Source organism: Anolis carolinensis, chromosome 6 (assembly GCF_035594765.1).
Source record: "Anolis carolinensis isolate JA03-04 chromosome 6, rAnoCar3.1.pri, whole genome shotgun sequence".
Classification (NCBI taxonomy): Eukaryota; Metazoa; Chordata; class Lepidosauria; order Squamata; family Dactyloidae; genus Anolis; species Anolis carolinensis.
Genome location: NC_085846.1, coordinates 23,827,379 through 23,851,570, shown reverse-complemented (window position 1 = coordinate 23,851,570; position 24,192 = coordinate 23,827,379). Strand labels below are relative to the sequence as shown.

The 24,192-nt window shown below is 40.0% G+C and overlaps 1 protein-coding gene across 6 annotated transcripts in view; it reads right to left on the bottom strand.

Moving 5' to 3' along the window:
* hdac5 (histone deacetylase 5) overlaps window positions 1-24,192 on the bottom strand; it is a 115,396-nt gene that overhangs the window by 31,846 nt on the left and 59,358 nt on the right. For 4 of the 6 annotated variants that reach the window (XM_016994632.2, XM_062957401.1, XM_016994630.2 and 1 more), the window contains 6 exons: window positions 22,492-22,757; window positions 21,210-21,354; window positions 19,026-19,164; window positions 14,842-14,972; window positions 11,650-11,781; window positions 8,482-8,594 (listed from right to left, as the gene is read on the bottom strand). In XM_016994632.2, the coding sequence (XP_016850121.1) occupies window positions 8,482-8,594; window positions 11,650-11,781; window positions 14,842-14,972; window positions 19,026-19,164; window positions 21,210-21,354; window positions 22,492-22,757 (926 nt within the window). The remainder of the gene's footprint in view (window positions 1-8,481; window positions 8,595-11,649; window positions 11,782-14,841; window positions 14,973-19,025; window positions 19,165-21,209; window positions 21,355-22,491; window positions 22,758-24,192) is intronic. The other 2 variants (XM_008113543.3, XM_008113544.3) reach the window with 1 other exon arrangement.

The following is a 24,192-nucleotide window of genomic DNA, read 5'->3' as shown; positions in this document are numbered from 1 at the left end:
ACCTATTAGATACTGTTAATTAGATGGGAGCTGCAATACAATATTTGACAGACCACATTTTGCTCATTTCTACCACAAACAAATAAACCCGAAAGCACTGTGATCACCTCATTATCTTATCAGAACCAGGAGGGGATGCCAGTTACTCGTGTTCTCTGGGAAATAACTATCACTGGTTTAAAAAAATCTCAAAGTTATGTTCCCCAACACCTTTCTTATTTAAAAGATTTACAATGTACCCTCACTCTATAGAAATGTTGCCTGCAACATGATATAGTAAAATCCGTCCACCTCCAGTTAGCTTTTATTTGTCAGGGCCAAGGAGATAAAAAGTCAGTGTTACCCCTTCCAAATATCTTCTCCAAAGCCTCACAATGCATCTACTACAGTTACAAACCAAGCTAGACAGTGCTCTGGAAGGCTGTATCAATATCACCACCACATTCAAAGCTAATAGGAGAAATCATATCTGCACAGTGCCTGGTAAACTTGTCACAGAAGCTGATGAGGGATCTATTATATCCCCAGCAAGATCTGATCTCAATGAGCCTTTGATTACCTGAAACAATTCTCACAGGCAACTTCATGAATGAGCAAAAGGAGGGAAGACAGAGTAGTAACAACAATTACCATGCTGTCTGGGGATGACAAGGGTTGGTTTCAATTATATCTGGACAGTGGCAAGCCATATAATGTGAATCTTAGTTGCAGTTTGTTCTGTTACTGTGTACCTTCAAATCATTTCCAACGTATGGCAATCCTAACACAGGTTTTTCTGGTGCCGAGAGTATGTGACTCATCCAAAGTCACCCAGTAGGTTTCTATGGCTAAGTAGGAAAGTAAAACCGGTCTCTAGAGTAGAGGTCTAACACTCACACCATTGCACCATGCTTTATTAAGATATGTCCAGACCTATCCAACAAAAGGTATTGACAGCCTCTTATAGACACTACAAAGTTTAGTGAAGTACTGTGCACACTGGTGACGAAATATAATTAAACTAATGGGCAGGAGTGCCACTTGCTGCCCTTTCTTGGGCTGCAAAATATATTGAGCTACTACTCTAGAGGCTGCCACATAAATATTGTTACCAATGTACTGCACTTATACACCACTACAACGAGCACAGGTTACAATAATGACTCACAATCTATGGAAAGCATGATGGAAAAGGAAAAATAGAACAGTGGCAGGAAGAGGGAAACAAGAGGAAATTCAGGCTCTAACTATTTCATAGTGTTACATAATGGAGTTACATAATGCCCTGGTGGGATGCTCACTGCAACAGACAGTTATGGTAAGGGAGGAGTCAAGTGGCAGCTGGTGCCAGCCAAGCTGATGGAGGGGGCCTTGCTGCGTCACCTTTCCCTCTGATGCAGCCAAATGGAATTAGCTGCTGAGGGAGACAAGCGATGCTTGTGATCTTCTAAAGAGAGGAAAAAGCACCAGTCAGCTAATATGCAAGGCCAAGATGCTAAAATATTCATGCCCATCATGCAATGAGGGATTCAGGATCAGAATGAAGGAAAGTTACCTTTTCTGCACTAAAGCTGGCTAAGCTGAAGAAGATCTTATTCAGATGCAGAAATTCAATGTAGGAGAATTTAAATCAAGGTTGAAGAACAAGTGGCCTTTTGATGTTGCAAGTCAACCACATCTGGATTGCTGCACATTAGTTGTCCATGGTTTAAAACAAATCTGCACATCTTGTGGCCCTCCAGGTGTTTTGGACTTCAGCTCCCAAACTTCCTGGACATTGAACATGCCTGCTAGTACTTCTGGGAGTTGGAGGCAAAACATCTGAAGAACCACAACCCTGGTTTAAATATTGCTAGCTCTGAGAAGGCCAAGAGAAAATGCTACCAAGAATTTCAAGGCAATTACGGTAGTAAAAATGTAAAGGTAAGACTGTATAATGTTTGTGCTGGCCTTTATAATGAGCTGGCACAATGAGAAAAACACTGTATTAGCCCACAGGGTCATGGTGGAAGAGATTGCACATGCTAAGCATCCGATATTCTGACAGGTTCTTAAGGTTATACAAATTGTAAGATTTGGCAGCAATGCCTATTCAGAAAGGTGAGTTAAAAATAGTAAACATAGCAGGAGCAATTGACTGTCAAGGTTAACTAAGCAATGTGCAATGTTACTAAGTCTAAAGATAACCAGAGATATTTCAAATATTTAGAGACTAACAACTAAAGTGCATGTGTGGGGGCGGATTAATGGTTCCCTGGTAAGTGGCTGGCAGTAATAGTGTTATCCATAACATAATGGGATAAAGTTGAAACCTCTAGGGCTAAGACTGTATCTATAACTGGAGAATTAATGCAGTTTGAAGCATTTTTACTGCCATGGCTCAATGTTACAGAATCATAGGTCCTATAGTTTTACACGATCTTTAGCCTTTTCTGCCAAAAAGTGCTGTGCCTCACCAAATCACAACTCCCATGTTGTATTTCTTTGGTAGCCTGTTGTAGCTGCTGAGCAGCCATTTCAGCCTAAGCAAAAACAGTGTCACTGAGGGCCACACAAGAAAGACGTTGTTTTCTTTGATGGCTTACAAATTCTTGAAAATACATTGAACAGATTTCAGAATTGAAGTAAACATGGAACTCAGTTTCTTTACTCCACCACTTTTCTATAATAGACAACTTTTAGATACTAGTCTAACCTTATGACTGTTGTTCTTCACTTGCCTGATATATCTGTTTTCAAAATGTCTGTTTGTTAGGCATGAAATTCCTTTTTGCAGGACTAGAACAAATGCACTTGTATTGCAAAGTAAGAATGGGCAAAGTAACTCTCTGTTGCTGCTGGCAGAAGATCAGAAGATTTGGGAAGACCTTCCCAAATCATCCACTGTTGACTATGCTGACTAGGGATGGTGAGAGTTGATATTCACAAGACCTGGAAGGCTGCACTTTACTGACCTTTGTAGTAAAAATATATGGTGTGATAACCAGAAGTCTACATGGATGTAAAATGTTGAGTGGGTTGCTGGTATAAGATGATGTTGATATGATAACTGCATAGTAGCATGTAAGATAGAGAAAGCAGATCTGATGTGCAAGTTGGATAATGCTGAGGGACAAAAGCAGCTGAAATTCCTGTGAAATTTCTCAAATGCTATGCTCTGTGGTTCCAGATAATGAAAATGTCATTATCAAGGCAGAAAAGGGAAACAACTGTGGGTTTGTTTGTTTTTTTGTTGTTGCTGTTGCTTGTTGTTAGGGACCAGAAAAATATTGTTATTTAGGATGTCTTAAAGATAGCACTAACCAGCGGGTGGCACTTTTTCTTGAAACAATGGAGTCCATTTTTAAGAAGTCTACTAAATGACTGAGGGAAGCAAGGGCGGACCTGCCATATGGAAGGTAATTACATACCCTTCTGGTTGGCAGCTCAGTTCTGCAGATGTCAAGAATGGAAGAATTGCACAGTGCATAATAAGGGAGAGTGAAAATTTGAAATAGTATTTCAGGATTTGCTGCTCAATCTTGTTGCTGTTATGTGCTTTGCAGTCATTTCCGAGTTATAGCAACCCTATGATGGGATTTCCTTGGCAAGACTTATTCAGAGGGAGTTTGCCTTTGCCTTTCTCTAAGGCTGAGAGTGCATAACTTGTCAAAAACTTTCCTGTGAGGTTTCTGTGGCTGAGTGAAGTTTTGAACCTTGGTCTCCCAAGAGTCCTAGCCCAGCACACAAATCGCTACACCACACTTTGACTATTCAAAAATCAAACAGTTTTTTCTCTATGGTTGTCCAAGTCAGTCATGAAGGTTTCTTATCAGGTACCTGAACATGTCGACGTGAAGAAACTGATCATGAGTAGAATTGTGAACAACACCTGGGAAAAAGCAAATCAATATTCTACTTCACCTTAACATCTTTCTACTGTAAAAAGCTTGTTCAACAGAAATAGGTGTATGTGAAAACATGGTCGATACGTGCAGCAACTTAAGTGGTATAGAACATGGAATAGTCTAAATCAGGAATGGGGAACCTGTATCAGACTTCACCAGATGCTACCCGTAGCACCCTATCATCTGTCCCATGACCTCCTGGGACCTGACCCCCAGCTCCTGTCCCACTCTTTGCACAGCAATTTAAATACACGGTTCACATTCAATGGCAAGCTGCAACATTTACAGCTTGCCATTCAATGCAAATTAGGGTGATTAATTGCAACATTTACAGCTGGCCTCCAACTGACAAGAGTTCTTCCCTCACCCTGGACTTCCCACAGATATATATATGAACCTTCCTTGCTTAGTTTCTCCATACCTCACAACCTCTGAGGATGCCTGCCATAGATATGGGCGAAATGTCAGGAGAGAATACATCTAGAACATGGCCATACAGCCCGGAAAACGGAGGCCCCGGTGGCCAAGGGGATAAAAGCCTCGTAACTTGAAGGTTGGGTTGCTGACCTGAAAGCTGCCAGGTTCGAATCCCACCCGGGGAGAGTGCGGATGAGCTCCCTCTATCAGCTCCAGCTCCATGCGGGGACATGAGAGAAGCCTCCCACAAGGATGATAAAACATCAAAACATCCGGGCGTCCCCTGGGCAACGTCCTTGCAGACGGCCAATTCTCTCACTCCAGAAGCAACTCCGGTTGCTCCTGACACGAAAAAAAAAAAGCCCGGAAAACATACAACAACCCTGGTTCACATTCATATAAAAGAGAGCTTTTTTCTTTTTAAAAAAGTGATGTAGAGTTGGCTTGAGAGAGAAGGTAGCAGATCAAGAAAGGACAACTCTCTACTCCCCATCTGCTGACAGAAGATTATTACACTTACAAAAAAGGTGAATGGTGACTTTAAAAAACACTAACAGCCACTTTTTAAATTTTTATCGTGTCAGAAGTGTCTTGAGAACATTCTGCAAGTTGCTTCTGATGTGAGAGAATTGGCCATATACGGAGACGTTGCCCAGGGGACACCTGGATGTGTTAGCTGGGAGGCTTCTCTCACGTCCCCACAAGCTAGAACTGACAGACAGGATCTCACCCTGTCTCACGGATTTGAACTGGCAACCTTCAGGTCAGCAACCCAACCTTCAGATCAGCAGTTCAGCTAGCACAAAGGTTTAATCCATAGGAAAGCAGAGAAAGGGAGATAGAGAAACTAAATTGGGAAAAATGGGAGAAAAATGAAAGGCTGGCCTGGATAAAAATTGAAGTAGATTCAGAAAAGACTAAAAACACACTGTTGTACTGATTCTGCCTGTCTAATTTTGCCTTCTCACATGTCAACTCCAAAAGTATATACTTTTGAGAGTTCAAACTAAGGTAGATTTCCACCAAAGTAGATTTCCACCATAGTAATTCTTCCTTTGATGTAAAAATACTCCTCACTACTATCTATGTCAACTCTGTAAAAACATATGAAAGAAAAACAAAGAAAATCTTGTCCATATATGAGCAATATTTTGTTCTGATAGCAGCTCAATTCAGACAACAATTCAAACTTTGTTTAGGGAAATCTAATATAATTTGACTGAGAAACCATGGCTTAGGCCTAGAAAACCCAACAATAACTTATCTGAAGTGGCTGTGTAAGTCATCTTTTGTGCAAACTCTAGTTTAGAATTATGTGAAGTGAAGAAATTAAATGAAGGACAGACAAACAGCAAAGTGGCTGAATCAGAGAGCTTGGAAGTTATTAATGTTCAACACTGTGGTTTGAATAGACTCACCATCATTAGAACCACTACTCTGCCTCAACAAGCTGCCAGACCAGGAAAATGGAAGTGATTTTATAATTTGAGAAGAAAATGATGGCATATAAATGGTTTTAATCTATAATTACGCTACATGGAAATTATTTTTCTTGGACTGTAGAACCTAAAACCCTTTATATACCATAGTCATGGTTATTTTGGCTGGATAACTGGGGAAGTTGTAGTCCCATGGCATGATTTCTCTAATGTATGTCAATATTCAAATTAAGTGATTTTCCTAATTTGTGTTTTGTGTAATGTTTGAACAGCGCCTCTGCCACAGACCAGTGACTGCCTGTGTTTGTCTGTGGCTCTTTGCTTTTAAAGAATTTGGTGTTTTGATTTGTTTTAAATGGCACCATCTTAAATGGAGGGGGGGAAATCCTGCATCTTCAGAAACATAGCTAAAAATAAACTTGAAAAAAAATCACAACTCACCAAGGAACCCCTCTCCCTTTATGAGTCACTCCTGAGCAACCAACAAAAGTGGCTCTAAGCAGTTTCTATTTTATGTCAGTGCACTTCCATTTCCATCCATTTGCAAACCTCAACGATACATGACACACACAACTCAATGATATACCCGACACATACAACATATACACGCAATCAGAAAGCAATCACACTTACATATTTGGATAAATGTAGTTTGGTGAAATTCTGCACTGCATCAAATTTGTCACTGCTTAATTATTCAGTCATTTCTATGTAGATTAAATTGTATTTATTTTCCATTTTTAGAAGGTAAGCAGCAATTATTCCATAGTACCAAGCAGGGTGAAAAATGATGGCCTTGAAAATCAGACTCTACTCGAGCGCTGCATACAAAAACAGAAACATTACTAGTTTGGGCTTTTTTCCTTAGCTTCCTTACAGACCAGTAAAAGTAAAATGCCTTCTCTTCAGTGGACTGGCAACGATGGCTGTCTCTTTCTCTTGTTCACCAGTCTCTTGTACTTTCCTACTAGCTGTGGACGAAAGGGCTCAAATGGATCAAATGGACTGGATGAAAGCAAATGAACAGAGCAGTCTATCTTTCCTGCTAGCCTTCTTCATTCATATGCGTGGAATTCCTTGTTTGCTCTGCCAACCAGGAAACTGGGAAGAAACAAAGGCAGCCCTACTCACCCCACTTCACTGGGGGAATGTAGTAGTTACATTCTCAAAGCAGCCATCCTGCCTCTTTGAAATGAGAGTGTTTGTGACAAAACCAGCTAATATCACCCATCCAAATTATTTTGCCCCAGAACATGCAGATACCTGGCAAATCCAATGCTATAGGTTCCAATACATGAGCTGTAAAACTGGGTGTAAATCCAAAATCCAGATCCCTTTATAACAGCCTTTTCAACCTAGTGCTCTCCAGATGTGCTGAAGCATAATTTCCTTAACATAGCCAGCAATGCTCTAACGTCTGGAGGTTGGAGAAAACTGTTTTATAACCACAACCAATTTTTTAAACAGACATTATGGGCACTACTGTTTACTTGCTGTGATTCCATTAAAGTACACAAACAACATACATGTGGATAGACAAATAAGTGTAACTCACAGCACAAATTTCAGTTCCCTGACAACTTCTAAGGTATGTGCTTGTCATTTGTCTGGATTTATTCAAACAAGATTTCAGTAATTTTCCCATTGTCACTGTTCTGTTAGCATTTCCACCAAGGCCCCTTCCACACAGCTGAATAAAATTCCACATTATTTGCTTTGAACTATGAGTGTAACTCAGATAATCCAGTTCAAAGCAGATATTGTGGGATTTTCTGTCTTGATGAAGTTGCAACTCCTTGTGCAAGTAGTATGAAAGCATCATATTTAATGCATGTTCAATTAAAAGCTCTACACTAGTGGAATAATATCACTGGATAAAATTTTTAGTTTCTCGCTTTTAACACTACTTTCCCTAACCAAATTCCTAAAAAAAACATTCTTTATAATCTTTTCTCAGCAATGATACAGCAAGGTCGGTAGACCAGAAACAAAAAATAAAAAATAATAAGCTGGTAAGACAATCAGAGAAGTTTTTTTATCAGCTACCTTTTCCCCTAATTGCAAGAACTAAGACTAATCTTCAGATCTTCTTTCATATTTTATTTTTCTGTGAACACTATAACAGTAAAAAAGAAGAAGAAGAAGAAGCAGGTTTTGTTTCATACATGCTTGGTGACAGCTGAATTCTCTCACAGATGATAACTAAATGGTTCAGGCAAGGTTTGGTTGGAATCTGAATCAATGGAGATGGGCAGGAGAGCTCTTTGCCCAGAGACTCAAGCTCACAGGGGGTTTAGGTTTAAACATTTGCTGTTTTTTCTGGCATTAGATTTGTTTTTATGCACATTTTATATGAGAGTTATTTTTAAAAATATTGCAAATATAGGCTTCACAAGCTTGTTGGCACATGCTGTTCTGGCTCTCTGAGAGAAACTGATTATATTTATGTTTCACTCTTCCTCCAAGAACTTTGAGCAGAATACATGACAGACATATATCATTTTTTTCTCAGTAATTCTGTGAGGAAGGGTTTGAACAAACAGAGTAAAAGGCACAAAGTCACTCATTGAGCATCATGTATGTGCTGAGACTTTAACTCAGATCTTTTCACTGTATATCTAAAATCTCAAAGGCATAACTTCTATATTCATGAGGGATAGAAGAGAAAACATCATAAACAAGTTCAGTACACTGGGGACAGAGATAAAGGGAAAGGCTCAGCAGGTCCTGGAAAATTCAAATTGTTTCGCCAACCTTACCTCAGTATGGATATTAGGCACTGAGCCTGTGAGCCCATTTTCTGTGATAGCACTGTTGGAGCTGTTTGGGGAGCTGGGGCCAGACCCCGGGGCACTGTTGCACATTGAAGACACTGCAAAAGGGCGGTGGAGTAAAATAAAAAAGAGAGAGAGAAATTACCCTCAGGCTAGTCCATATACTCAAAACAATACACAGTATTGGCATGAAATTTTAGGTTGTTAAGAATTTCAGCTTCCAATCTGAAGCAGAATCAAACTTAAAGTCCTCATGGAAGGGGATTCATTTATGGAATGCTACAATATGAAAAACCAGAGAGAAGCTATGTGTTTGTCCTTCCTTTAAATTTGCCCACCTCAGCCTCACTGTTCCTTTAAAACTTTGATCAATGCCACCTATGTCATCCACATCTTGTGTCATCTGCAGGAAGTGGGGGAATAGCTTATGTCAAGTCAGGGATAGACAGAAGGTAGATTGTGATCTTCTCATAGTTGATTTTTAGTAAATCACCATGGCTTCCCAACTCCCAGTGGTTTAAAAACAGTAATGAGAAAAATGCTATTTCTCCCCAAATTAGGCAAGAAACCTGGGAATTGGCAAACAGGACTAGATTTTGTGTATACAATGTTTTGTACAAAAATTCCAGGTCTGGTACTGTAGAAAAAACCCAAGTGAAAATCTGTGTTAAGAAACCAAAGCCAACAGCAAGAAAAGAAGAGGCAGGAGAAATCCTTGCACAGTATGTCCCCCTTCTTTTTCCTGATAGAAGGATTTTTCCTGATCATATGACATCTACATTTCTACCAAGGTACCCCTGAATGATGTTGCAAATGATTCTGAATCTTTCTGGAATTCTGAAAGAACTCTGTTTATGTTGAGTGCAATCAGCACAAAAGCACAGTATTTACTAGTGGAGGCACAAGGTAGGCAAGGTATTTTCCAGTATGATCATTTCTCATTTTTACTGATTTGAAACATTTTACAGTCCCTTTTACTCTGCCAGATTCTGGGCCATGTACAAAAGGGTTGCAGCAATCAAATATTGTTGTGAATCCAAATGTTACTGGACTAGATTTTCCATTAGCCTCAGGCATCATGGCCCAAAGTCAGGGATAATAACCTAATAACACATGGGAAGCCAAAGTATTTCTTATCCCACCTTTCTTCCAATGAGCTCAAGGTAATGCTCTTGCACTTCCTCCCATTTAACCTTACAAGAACCTGGAGGCTAGGTTGGGCCAAGAGAACGTAACTGACCCAAGACCACCTACTGACTTTCACAGACCATTGCAGAGCAGAACTCCCAAGATTGTCTTCAAACTCCAATCACTATGCTTTATTGACTTTTCCCAAGAATCTCTGATGAGCTTTCCAAGAGCTGCAAATTTTACCTTCACCAGCAAGTACCATGAAGACAGACTGTTATATTTAAATTACAAAATTTACACTTTGCTCTTTCAAAAATCTGGAGGACAGAGAAGGGGAAGAATCAGAGACCATGGCTCTCTTCACACAACAACTGTAGGTTTGTGTGTTTTTGACAAATCCCTCAAATTTGTTCTGAAGCTTTACTTTAAGTCCACATTTTGAGCAGCAAACATATTTAAAACTTGTTTTTTTTCCTTCAATCCTTCTGTGTTTACATCATCTACAAATAATTATTTTAAATCGAGTACATATAAAATTGTAGTCCCCAAGAAGGAGCCTCAAACCACAGAAAGCTCATGTGCTTATGTAACAGCAGATTGCCAGCCTGCTGCTATTCCCTTTTGCCAACTAAAATAAAAACCCCTTCAGAAGCAGCAGATGTTTCTGGATTATATATCTGGTCATCTCTGCCCCAACACATTCCAAATAAAATGGCCATCATACAGATTACAACTGTCTAGATTAATTTCTTAATTTATCAGTAGCACATTTGAAGGGACTGGAGGGCAAAACACTTGGCTGCGTGCTTTATTTAGACATTTATTTGCTGTTTTAATCTGCTCTTTACTCCCTCCCCTCAGATTACAATGAGTTTTAGGAATCTATAAATAGATATTGTATGTCTTGATGGTTACATACCAACAACACAAAAGATTTCTCTCAAAATATTATTCAAACTTTGTTTTACATTTATAATTATTAGACTTTAAAGCAATTAAACTCCTTATTATCTAAGAATTATCATTATTCAAAACAAGCCAAGATTAAGCCTAGTTTGACAATAGCTTCTTAAATTCAGAAATCACAGAGAATTCTGCACAGCATATAAGTGAAATGGGCTCCTCCTCAGAATGCAAAAAGGGATGTGTGTGTGTGTGTGTGTGTGTGTGTGTGTGTGTGTGTGTGTGTGTGTGAAGCAGGGCAGGGGGGGACTCTGTACAATACATTCCCATAAGTGATGATGTTAATCTGTTAACTGCCATCTGTTAACCAAGATACAATTTCAAGGAGTTTTTCATATTTCTTCTTTGACACCAATCTTCTCACTTTCAGTCCCACCGTAATACATAGCTCCCACATAAACCACTCTGCACAGCCCCTTTGTACTCCACAGCTCCCACAGTACACTTGTTGGAATTTTAACCCCAGGTTTCTCCTCCACCACCATGATGTCTCATTTCACACTGAAAGCTCAGGGAGCATAATGCTAGACCAAAGTATTCTTTTAGAACAAGGGACAAGTTATTTGTCTTACATCCACAAAAAGTACACTTTAAGCCTTTGTTAGAGGAGAATAATGTACTACTAGATATGGACAGGTCTGAAATAATCCATCTTCTAAGGAAATGTTTCTTATATGTTTTCAAGGTAACTCTAACGTATTACAACCTTTTCACAGGATTCATTTGGCAAGATTTTTTCGGAGAAGGTTTCCCATTGCCTAATTTAAGGCTAGGAGAGTGGGATGAAAGTAATTCATCACATTTCCATTGCTGAGAAGGAATTCAAACTTGGTCACCCAAATCCTAGTCCAGCACTCCAGCCACTATGTTTCTGAGGATCAAACTGGCACTAGCTCAACAAATCCCTCCAATTTCCAATTTTCTGATATCATGAAAACACAAGGATGGTTTGGACCTTGAAGGCAATGGGGGCATTTAATACATTCCCTGTTTACCAAAATCCCATAGACAAATGCTTCCTACCAATCTCCCCCAAGTTGGACTCCTCGTTTTTCTCACCTGTGATTTCGATTGCTCGTTTTTTGAAGGTGCTGATGACGGTCCCATCTTTCCTCCGCAGCAGTGGGCTGCTCCTTCGCTCAGCAACCTTCTGTTTTAATCGTGAACGCACTTTTAGGTTGGGTTCCGAGGCTGGAAGAGAAGAGAAACAAGATAAGAGGGACAGAATAGTAAGACTGCTGGCACAGTGGTTTAGATAAGGCAGTGAGATGTCTGGGGAAGGAACTGTGTTTCCACTTGCAGAAGTCAGTTATCTTCCCACTTGAAGAAGAGCAGCTGAAAACAGGAATCTTAATGATACTGCATAGATTATTCACCGATGGCAAGTTTAATGGTAATCCACAAAAGCAGACAGGTAATACCAACTCAAATGGACTCCACCATGCATAGGGAATTACGGTATGTGGTTAGAGATGCTTCCCAAATAAATCTAAAAATGTGTGAGAACATGACAGGCTCTGCACATGGGAAATCTATGCATGTCAGGGGACCCTAATGGAACCATTCATTCACACATATGCCTGTCCAGCTTTGTTGGGCAAAAGTTGAAAATATAACTTTTTAAACACTTTAATTTGAGTCCATTGGTAACAACTATTCCTGTCATTACTGTAAACTCATCACAGACCAGTAGCCAATGTCTCACAGATGAGCAGTGGCCCGCAGAGCACCACTTTGAGAAGAGCTGCTTTAGTCTAAGAATGGGGAATTTAGAGCTCTCCAAATGTTGATGGCTCCAATTCAGATAAGCCCCATCAACACTATCAGTGGTAAGGAGTGATGAGAATTATAGTCTCACATCAATTCATGGCAGACCTACAGCTCATTAATAGCCCCCACATTATACATGTATAAAGTCCTAATTTAATATTTGGTATCTCCATTTTGAAAAGACTGACAGGTGATGACAAAGCTGTCTCTCATCAGCCCCCAGAGACCAGCTGCCAGTTGAATTAGACAACACTAGATTAGATGGAGAAATAATAACTAAGGAGGTTTGCTTTCACATAGCAGCTGGGTTGTTGCTTTTCTTACAGTTTGTCTACAGAGAAGCTCTTGCAAAGGCTAGTTGAGCTGTTATATAATTAGCACGCAAACAGTTGCATTCTTGCAAGAGAGCTCTGATGGCATCTAAAAATAGGTTGTTTGTAAAGAATATCAGCACAGTAGGTCTTGCAAGTCCTAGCTGAAGTAGTACTCTAGGAAAAACCGACGTCAAATGTAAGTTTAGGTTTATTATAATTAATTTCTATCAGGATTTTTTTCTGCAACAGAGATATTAAACAAGGGCCAATTTATTTGCCCTGGAACCTGTTTAATTGAAAGCTCTTTCTACACTGCCATATAAAATCCAGATTATCTGCTTTGAACTGGATTTTATGGCATATGCTTTGATAATCTAGATTATATGGCAGTGTAAAAGGGGCCCAAGTTATGTATGAGAGTAAGCAAGAGGGGGGAGAAACCTGGTAAGGTCTACTTGAGGCCAGGTATCAATCTGTGACCATCTGCTCAGCCTCCCTTGGGTGAAACACCTGACCCCAAGGGCATTCCAATACTATGGGTTGCTCACCTCCACTAGTTGTTTATTGGAAGTCAAACATAGAGCACTCCCTCCCAAGTTAAAGAACTTTTTAAGAGAGAATAAACTCTCCAGGTTACCCCAGAGGCAGGCTCTTTCACAATCCCCTGGATCACAGGACCTACAGACTTAAAGTTCCAGAGGCCTATTCTTCACCAAAAGTCTGCCAAAGTGTACATCGAATTCTTATATTCGCCCCTCACCCAACACCTGTCAGAGACAACTGTTTTACAGACACTCCTTTAGCCAATCAGTTCCCCAGATACAGTATGGGATGGGGAGGGGAAGGAAACTGTAAATGAGAATAAATTCCTGTCTGGCTCCAAAGTGACCAGCAAAGCTCACACTGAACTGAAGGTGGAAGGATGGGTTGTAGCTGAAGCTGACTGACCTTAAATAGCCCACAGCTTCACACCTACACATATTGTGTCTTTGAGCTTAGGATCAAATACCTTTTACCCTGGCCTTTATTTATTTATTTATTTATTTATTTATTTACAATATTTATATTCCGCCCTTTTCACCCCAAAGGGGACTTAGGGCGGATCACATTATATATATATATATATATATATATATATATATATATATATATATATATAGGGCAAACATTCAATGCCCATATACACATAGAACCGAGACAGAGACAGACACAGAGGCAATTTAACCTTCTCTTGAGGGGATGTTCGATTCTGACCACAGGGGGGAGCAGCTGTTTCTTCATCCACTGTGACGGCACTTCCTCATTCCAACGTCATAAATTAGTTAAATTTGCCTCCCCACTTTATAAGTGGTACCTTATTTCCTACTTGATAGATGCAACTATCTTTCGGGTTGCTAGGTCATCAACGAGCAGGGGCTTTTTTTTTTAATTGACGGGTGCTCACCCCGCCACGGGCTGGCCTCGAACTCATGACCTCACGGTCAGAGTGATTTATTGCAGCAGGCTGCTCACCAGCCTGCGCCACAGCCCAGCCCCTTACCTAATTCATGGAAGCCATCAAAGAGGCTCCTTACCTGCAGTGCAGTTCACTGGGTTGTCCTGGGTTCAAAATCTTAGTTGTCCATATTATATAATCTAAGGTTAATTGAGTATTTCTTTGTCATATACATGACTCTTCAATTCAGATATCTCTCTCTCTCTCTCACTCTCTCAAATGCACACACACACAGAGAAGTGGATTTTTCAAATCAACATACAGTAGAGTCTCACTTACCCAACACTCACTTATCCAACGTTCTGGATTATCCAACACATTTTTGTAGTCAGTTTTCAATGCATTGTGATATTTTGAAGCTAAACTCATAAATACAGTAATTACTACATAGCATTAATGTTAATGAACTACTTTTTCTGTTGAATTTGTTGTATAACATGATGTTTTGATGCTTAATTTGTAAAATCATAACCTATTTTGATGTTTAATAGGCTTTTTCTTAATCTCTCATTATCCAACATGTTCGCTTATCCAACATTCTGCCGGCCCATTTATGTTGTACTTGAAAGCCAGAAGGCTCCTTCCTATAAAGGGTTGAATTTTTTTTATCATGATCCATCAATTTCTCCCTGTTTTTATTGTTTTCCCCAGCATTAGTGTGTGTTTGCTTACCTGTTTTCCGGAGTGGAAAATCATCTCTGCTATCATAAGTGCCGAGTAAAGGTAGTTTGCAAGAGGGTGGTGTTCCCGGGCTTCCTGTCTGGGGAGGGGAACTCTGGTCCAATGAGGTATGGTGAGCCCCCCTGTGGAAACAAGAAGAACAGAAGAAAAAGACCACATTATCAAGATGGAAAGCAGGGTTCGGAATGCTGTGGACACAATGGTTTTTTTTTTTTTTGTTAACCCATGACCCCTGCAATACCCCCTTTTAAAAGTTGAGGGGAAAATAAGAACACTTCCAGTGGAGGTGAACATTCCATTTAATTATTGTTTTGCTCATCCCAGTAAAGTGGAAAGCATTAATACATAGTGGAAGTCACTGTTTGTTCGGTGAATATAGTGGGTTGTGGACTATGAAGAAGTGCAGAAGAGGAAATGGCCCTTAGCCCCTGCATGTGTGTTCCCCTTTGCTTAGACCAATGTGAGCACATACACATAGAATGTTTCTAAAATACTGCCCGGCTCCTGTTCCTACCCTCAATCAAGTTATAACTTACTACATTTCACTTTTTTAAAAGTGCAATACAGTTAACAGATAGAGCTTCTCGGTGGTAAAAAACAAAACAAAACTTAATAAGGAGGACACAAATTTATATCATAGCTCTGCAAATACTTTCTTGCTCTATCCGCAATGCAAATCTTAAAATCCTGTTTGCTGTCTCTGATAAAAGACAACTCCCCTAAACATACATACACAGTATATTTTCTATGATATTATTAGCACTTCCTACCATTGGAGACTCTGGGCAAAATTTGGAGCTAGCCATACTTAGGTTAGACATATTGGCAGTGCTTAATACCACAAAAATTCAAGATCTGGGGGTATACACTGTAATCCTTTCCACTTGCAGCAGGAGAGCACAGACTACATTCTTGGTCTGCTTTAGTATAAAGTGCAAACCCAGCAGGACCCAGCTTTCTGGCTTACCACTGCCTGACGAGACAGAGAAATAATCCAGGGTTTGTTTTAGAATTAATTCTCTGGCATGTTGAGAGGGAAACAAGCCAGAAATCTGGCTCCCTGCTGTTTTCACATGTCACAAAAATGAACTACCGACTGAAAGTTCATAGTTATTTAACTGCTCCCATTGCAACTGGAGACAAGTGGAGAACATTCATCAGCATGCTGTTCGTACTTCATAAGCCAGGATTCCTCTGTAACCCTGGTTTATTATCATATTGACCTGGGCAACTGAAATCAATGGGACCTAAATGAGTGAGCTACGGTTGAATCCAACTTTCTCAAAAGACTGAAATCTACCACAAAAAAAGACTGAAATCTACCTATCTTTGTGACTGCATCTCTCCCATGAACCAGTGCGGGCTCTAAGATCTGCTGAGGAGGCCCTCCTCCCAGGCCCGCCTCCATTTCAAGTGCGGCTTGTGGGGGGGAGAGAGAGGACCTTCTCAGAGTGCCCCCCCCCCCGGGTTTGGAACTCCCTCCCCAGGGATATTAGGCTTACCCCCACGTTACAATGTTTCTGCAAGGAGCTAAAAACATGGCTCTTCAGGCAGGCCTTTGGAAATGATTAAGACATCTGCTAATCTAAGGACCAAACAGTCTAATATTGTCACTAGTACTTTAATGGTTGAATTGGGCTGCGGCTGAAATGCTGTATTATTCGTTTTTATGGCGATTTGTACTATGTTTTATTGATTTTTAAATTGGACCTTTTTGTAATGTGTTGTTTTATCTTAACTGACGTTGTCATTGTTTAATATGTGATGTAATTTTACTTCTATTTTTATGTGTTATGGCACTTGTATGTAGTTCTGTAAGCTGCCCTGAGTCCTTCTGGGAGGTGGTGGCAAGGTATAAAGTTGTTTTTGTTTTTGTTGTTGTTCTGCTTGTGCTTCATAATCATGGCTTCTCTAGATCTTCACTATAATGATTGTGATTTATGGGAGTACATGTGTAGATCCAGCCCTGCCAAATATAAGCTTAAATTTGAGTAAAATACCTTTTCTAGACTCCAGTTCCCCAGTTACCATGGCCATCTGTCCCTAACCAATGCTTCTTGTAACCCCTATTTGGCCTCTGACTTCTTCCACCTGTAGCCTCTTCCTTCTTGATTACCCACTGAATTTCCTGGGCCTTGGTGCTTATAGCTGTAATCCATTTATCCAGCTTAGAACAGATCCCAGATGGACCATTATCCCTACCCCCACCTTCCTCACTTCCCTCTGTTTCACAAAGATATTCTTATCTGGCCCTCGTCACCTTCTGGGTCATGTCCTCCAATCCCGTTAACCCATATTCAACAATAGAATCCTGCATGTTCACGTTTACTGAGCCCGGAAGACAAAGAAACTGCTCTTTCAAACATTCTTTGGGCTTCTCTCCTTCTAGAATTTTATTGTTACACATTCTTACGTGGCATCACAACAAATTACAAAAGTCACTAGTTAACGAAACAACCAATGGGACCTCAAGGTGATTGATATGGTTTTTTTCATCCCCACTTCATCTTCAGTTCAACCTTGTGAAATAGGTCAGGCCAAAGGAAGAGTGACTGGACCAAGATAACCCAGCACGTTTAATGTGTTCACCTGGACAAGAACCTGGATCTTCCAAATCCCAGGCCAATATATTAATCACTACACTAAATAGGGGGTGCTTAGAAACAGAAGGCACTAGAAATGAAAAAGCACAATAACAATCCTCCACTTTTTGATCCTTAACAGGGTTTTTTTTCTAGCAAAGAAATGATGGAAGACATCATAAAACAAATCCAGGATAAATACAAATAGAAGATGATGTCATCTTGATTGCTGTAGAATCCTATGTTGGAGATGGAGAGACTGTAAGATAAAGGCCTTTATGTCTAAACTACAACTGTACACTGCAACACTTTGAACCACAGCAGATTAAATTTATTACAAGCTTTCTTAGCATTTTTGTGAAAAGCTAGTCCAATAAAACATTTCTGCAAAATGTTCAGGCTTGTACTTTTGTCAAGTTGACACCCAACTTAACTTGCTCATTTTGGTCCCACTGATTTCAACAGCTCAGTTCAATATCATCAGGGATTGGATTCTAGAGGAACCCTGGTTTACGAACCATACATAGCATGATGGTGAAAACTCTTCATTTGCTTGTCATGGGAGTAATTTTGAAAGTTATGAATCTTTGCTCTGAAGTTCATTTATTGTGTGACATGCAAAAACAGCAAGGAGCTAGCCTTCCCTCCCAATGAGTCAAATAATGAACTCTAAAACAAAGTGCTGGTTTTAATCAACAAATCAACATTTTATTTTTCGTATCTCTATGTTCCTCCACAGTGCTCCTCTGAATGCTTCAGAGTTTCCCAACACAGCACTAAATTCACTTCCCTATCAATATTTTTTCTCTGTAGAACAGTAATCCAAGACATAAAGTTATATTAACAGACTTTTTGTGGAGAAAAGGAGGCCTGGATGTATATGAAACAGCCAGGAAAGAACTAAGCTACGCCATCTGAAATGAAATTATCTTATTCTCTTGAGAAATTTAGTTCCCTGTTTGTTAGTGTTAAAAAATTTACAATGAGGATGTACTGGCGCCTTCCAGGGTAATGCTGTTGAGGACAGAATAGGAAGTACATAGTGGCTCACACTTCCTGCACCCCTACATTTCTCTATTGCCCAAAATAGAATAGTGTGCCTTTGGTGACAATACACATATACAGGCAAAGAAATATGTCCTGGAATTGAGTGTGAATAAAGTCAGGCATGCTAAAAATTCTATTTTAAGCAATACGGGGAAATGTGAATGTATTCAATAACAGTATCACATCTAATGATAATGATTATCATTATCTGAGGCTGCATGCAAAAGATTATTTCTTTTTTTAAAAGTCTGGTTTTAGCAAAAGAGGAACAGCTACTAATTATTTGGTGCTCTTCTGCACTGCCCAGGTGTACACTAAATAACAATATGAATTAATGACCTTCTAACATAGTGTTTTCCTCAGAGTTGCAATCATTACATCTGTAGCATTACCTAGATCCTCATCCTGTCCCAGACAAGTCAAGTGAGACTTCCAGATCTTTTTCACTGTAACTTTCATAATTTCTGACTACTTACAGGACTGGTTAATGTCGAAAATATCTGGAGAGCTCCACCCATATTTGCTTGAGCCAATGGCAGTACCTACCAGCATTTGGAGTGCTGAGGGAGGGAATGGTTCAAGCCGCCTGCTGAAGCCAGTTCCTTTGACTTGCTGAGAAGGAATTCCTGAAGTTTCAGCTTCACTTCAGTGCTGGCAATGGCACCTGGGAAAATACAGAAAAACCCTGGTGGAAAAAACATGAAGGCTCAACTGTCCTGATCCAATATACCACATCTGTATTTTTCAATTAAACTGAGTCTTGAGCTGTGGTTTAATCTCTGACCAAAAAGCCATCCTGGTTTATCATCCTTATATGTAATCAAAGGCTAAACCAGAGTTTCCCAGTTTGGATACAATGGGACATTATATTTTAGCAAACTGGAAATGTCAATTACCGCACATCAGGGAAAGGAGGAAGAAGCCTGAGAACATATTCACTGTTCTTGCGCCAATAAACCGCACTAAGCTTATTGGACCATGACTATTATATCTGAGCCAGGCCAAAGGCTGAACCAACACAGGAAAACATTGTCTTCTGATGAGAAAGGGCTTTCTTAACCCCTAAGGCATCTCACATACATACACTGCCCTCCTCTTTCCTGCCAGAGGGCACAGCATGTGACCTTATCACTATGAGACTGCCCATCACACAATTTCCTAGCATGCAGTAATCATAGAGTCATAGAATTGGAAGAGACCTCATGGGCCATCCAGTCCAACCCACTGCCAAGAAGCAGGAAAATCAAATTCAAAACATCCCCGACAGATGGCCATCCAGCCTTTGTTCAAAAGCCTCCAAAGAAGGAGCCTCCATCACACTCCGGGGCAGAAAGTTCCACTGCTGAACAGCTCACACAGTTAGGAAGTTCTTCCTACTGTTCAGGTGGAATCTCTTTTCCTGTAGTTTGAAGCTGTTGTTCTGTGTCCTGGCTATCATGTTTCCTCTCAGCCTTCTGCCTTCTCTTCTGCAGGCTAAACATGGCCAGCTCTTTAAGCCGCTCCTCGTAGGGCTTGTTCTTCAGACCCTCAATCATTTTAGTCACCTTTCTCTGGACACATTCCAGCCTATCAACATCTCCCTTCAATTGCGGTGCCCAGAACTGGACACAGCATTCCAGGTGTGGTCTGACCAAGGCAGAATAGAGGAGTAAGCATGTTTTCTCTGGATCTAGACACTATACTCCTAGTTATGCAGGCCAAAATCCCATTGGCTTTTTTAGCTGACATATGACATTGTTGGCTCATGTTTAACTTGTTGTCCATGAGGACTCCAAGATCTTTTTCACACATAATCTATGTAATCTATGGATTGCATTATGGACAATCTAGTCTCTTATCCCACATTATAAGCTACTCGTTTCTAATCTGCTTGAAATCAATTAAGCATGTGATTGGAAAAATAACACTCCACCCATTCAAGACAGTTTTTGTAGTTATCATATTGAAATGTTCCTCAACACTATCTTAATTTTATTGTCCTCCTTATCTGTTTCTTTAATTATTGATTGGTGTAGAAGTTATGACACTATCTGAAGCCAGACATAATTCTTATGAACCACTCAAATTGCGTTATGTAGTGTATATTATCATTTATTGTATTGTTCAATGTGTTATGATTTGTTGTTCTATTTATATTCTGTTATATTGTATTGTTCTGGGCATGACCCCATGTAAGCTGCCCCGAGTCCCTGTTGGGGAGATGGTGGCGGGGTATAAATAAAGTTTATTATTATTATTATTATTATTATTATTATTATTATTATTAGTATTAAATTCAAATTATTAATATGGTATTTCAGATAAAGCAGAATCTTTAAAACACATTTATCAACAGGCAAACTTACAGCATAAATGTTAGCTTCAATCAAGTTTATTTCAATGTTTCCTAAATGAAGCTTGAGCACTCCAAATATTTAAGGACATCAATGGAAAGATTCTTATTGATATAGTTCAGAAACAGGTGATGACAGATGTGTTTAATGAACAATTCCTAAGAAATGTGGCAGTGTGTGAGCTAAAGCTAGAAAGCTAACGGCCATTTCAAAATGGTTTACCTATGCTGGTTAGGGTTATTTCAACTGCACAATGTAACATCATCATCAACTGCTGCTGCTGCTTCTTTGGTCTTATTTTTTGAGATGGCAGAGTGTCACATTCAGGCCTACTCCAGCTCCCTTCCCAAGAAAAGATATCAAAAATCTAACTACAATGGAAAGAAAAATGCATTACTCTCTTTGCTTTTCTCCTTGTTGCGCAAGATAAGTAGCTGCTGCTCCAGACGCTGTTTCTCCAGCTCTTCTTGCCGCTGTTGTTCTCGCTTGCGTTGCTGCTCCAATTCTTGTTGTCGTTTTGCTGCCAGTATCTCTTGCTGTTGCTGCAGAGAGAAAAGGGGGGGGGGGGTGAGCTGACACCACTGCAAGGGAAAGTGTCTATGTAGATATCCAAAACTAAACACATTCCAACAGATTAAGATGTGCGGAGTTTTTCCCCCCAGAAATTTGAACCGGTAGGTTAGGGGTTCCTCCTCCTTAGCAGCATCTTCCCTCACTCTTCAATTGCATGATAGACAAAATACAAAAAGGCTTCTTCTCTTGCTTGCTTTTTTAAAAGAAATCTAGTTGACTTTTGTACAAAACAGATCCTAGAAGTCCTGCTCAACTGCACATAAGTGCACAGCAGTTGCTTTAGGTAATAGTGGGGGATTTTTTTTAAAAAAAAAAAAACCTGCAAAAAACACAGATAGGACTAGATTTTCAGTACATGAAGGGAATTGTTAGTCAGTGGCAAAGCACGTGTTTTGCATGCATAGGCTAAAATATTGTTAGTAATGTTAGCTAGCACAAGTTGGAGAGATTCAATATTTTCTTGCATGACTTATCTACTGAAGACACTTTGTAAGCACCAAAGTTGGTCCACACTGGCATTTAGTGGACAGCCTTGCTGTTAATAGCTATCTTCTTCCCATACTTGTTGGAGATCTGAGAAAGCAATGTCTACTTTCTTCTCCTAACTGTATAACTGTAGCTAAATAGACCTGCATGCCACCTCCTCACCCTCCGCCAGCCACTAAATACTCACAGGGTGTACTCTGCTACTAGGAAACTGCTTTCTATGGGGGCTTGCGGGTAGTACTTGCACAGAATTGCACTTGGTGGAGTGCAAGCACACTGAAAGATCAATCCCATCCCAAACCCCTCAAGTTAAAAGGATCTCACCAGGACTGGGAGCTTGGAGAGCTGCAGCATCACAACTGAATGTACTGTGTGAAATGTATGAACTGTGTGACTTTGGAGAAGACAGATTCACAAATTCACCTCCAAATTCAAAATCTTGGACATTCTTAAAATTTTATATAATGTGACTTTATTTTGTAATGGTATCTGTTTTATATGAACTGTTGTTTTTACATTGTTTTTAGGCATTGAATTTTTGCCTATTTACTGTAAGCCGCTTTGAGTCTCCTCGGAGAGAAAGGCGGGGTAAAAGTGATGTAAATAAATAAATAAATTACCTTGAGGTGCTTCTGCAACTGGACTTCATGTTGCCGCGTTAGATGTTCGTGCTGCTTCTGAAACTCAGCAAAGAGCAGCTGCTTCTGCAATTGCTGCTGCTGTTTCAGGGCCAGTAGTTCCTGCTGCAGCTGCTGTTCCCGGGCGGCTGGGTCTATGGTAGGCACACTGGGCCGGGCATCCATCCGCAAGTCCACCGGGCTGCTACTGCTGCTGCTGTTGCAAGAGCTCTGCATAACCACAGGAAGTACTGGCTTCAAGTCCACAGCTGGAGGGAAAGAAGAGGAACTGTGATTGAAATGGTACAATCTCTGCAATGAAGTGGGGTGCTGAGTTCATGATGGTGGTAGTGATAGTATTTCTAAGGACAAGTTCAGCAGAGATTAGTAACACCCCTGTTTGCATGGTAGATTCTCAGGGATACATTCCAATGGCACTATCACTTTTATGTGCAACACGGCCAAACAACAATGTCAGTTGTGAACCCTCCCATGCCATTGATTAGCCTACTCTGACGTCATGGAAAATTCATAAAGATTCTTCATGTTTTTGTCTGATTTTGTTGTCAACAAGAAAACAGCAATAATTGCAACCATTTTTGTAGCATGGAGCCCACGTTCCCAATGAATCTGCCTAATCCTCTCAGAGCATTGGTCCATCTAGCCCAGTATAGGCTATTCTGATTGGCAATGCCATAGTCACATGAAGATATTTTGCCTGCCTAAGTTCCAGAGAGGCTGGTGTTTTGTTTTGTTTTTTTCCTGAGGTTTTCAGGATGGAGAACATGTACTTTATAATAAATCTATGACCTTCCCCCTTTAACAAAAGAGTGCAAGGTCCCTTCTTCTTAAACCACATGCATACAGACATTAGGCTTCTAGCCTGTACTGAGTGTGATTCTTACTAAAATGCTAAGATTTGCCAACTGTAGCCAGGTAAAATTAATGCCTAGAAGATACACAATCTTTGGCTCAGGAGGCCGACACAATCACTGCTGCCCATTATGACTGTACCCATCATGGGGTGTAACTACACTGTAGAATAAATGCAGCATAATACTATTTTAACTATCATCGTTCAATGTTGTGGATTCATGGAAGTTGTCTGGTGAGGCACCAGCACTATTTGGCAGAAAAGGCTAAAGGCCTTGTAAAACTATAGCTTTTGAGCAGTGGAAGTTAGTGGTGCCAAACTGCATTCATTTGACAGTGTAGATGGACCTGTGGTTATTTCTTGGCAAGACTTATTCACAGGGGGTTGTGTTTGCCTTATTCTGGGGATATGAGGGTATGACTTAGTCAGGATCACCGAGTGGGTTTCCATGGCCAAGTATTACATATTACAAAGTTCACACATCTTTGAGCTTTAAATCTTTGAGCTTTTTAAAACACATTCCTGATCTTTGGGGTTCTGTAAAAATGATAGGTGTCATATTTATCACAGACCAATCTCCATATTTTTATTTTTCAAATCATGGAATTCAGTCCTCGGACTAACATGCAGCAAAATGATGTCCTATCACATTCTTATATGCTCTTTGGAATGAACAATGCCTTGCATGTTAAAAATTAGGCAAAAAAGAGCAGGCTAACTAGTTCAGCTTGATATACTAGTCACTGTTTATTTGTTTTTCATTGCAAAATTGTTTTTCAGTATAGAAGAACATTGCAAAATTGCATCTCCAACTGTATGCTGAAATGGTA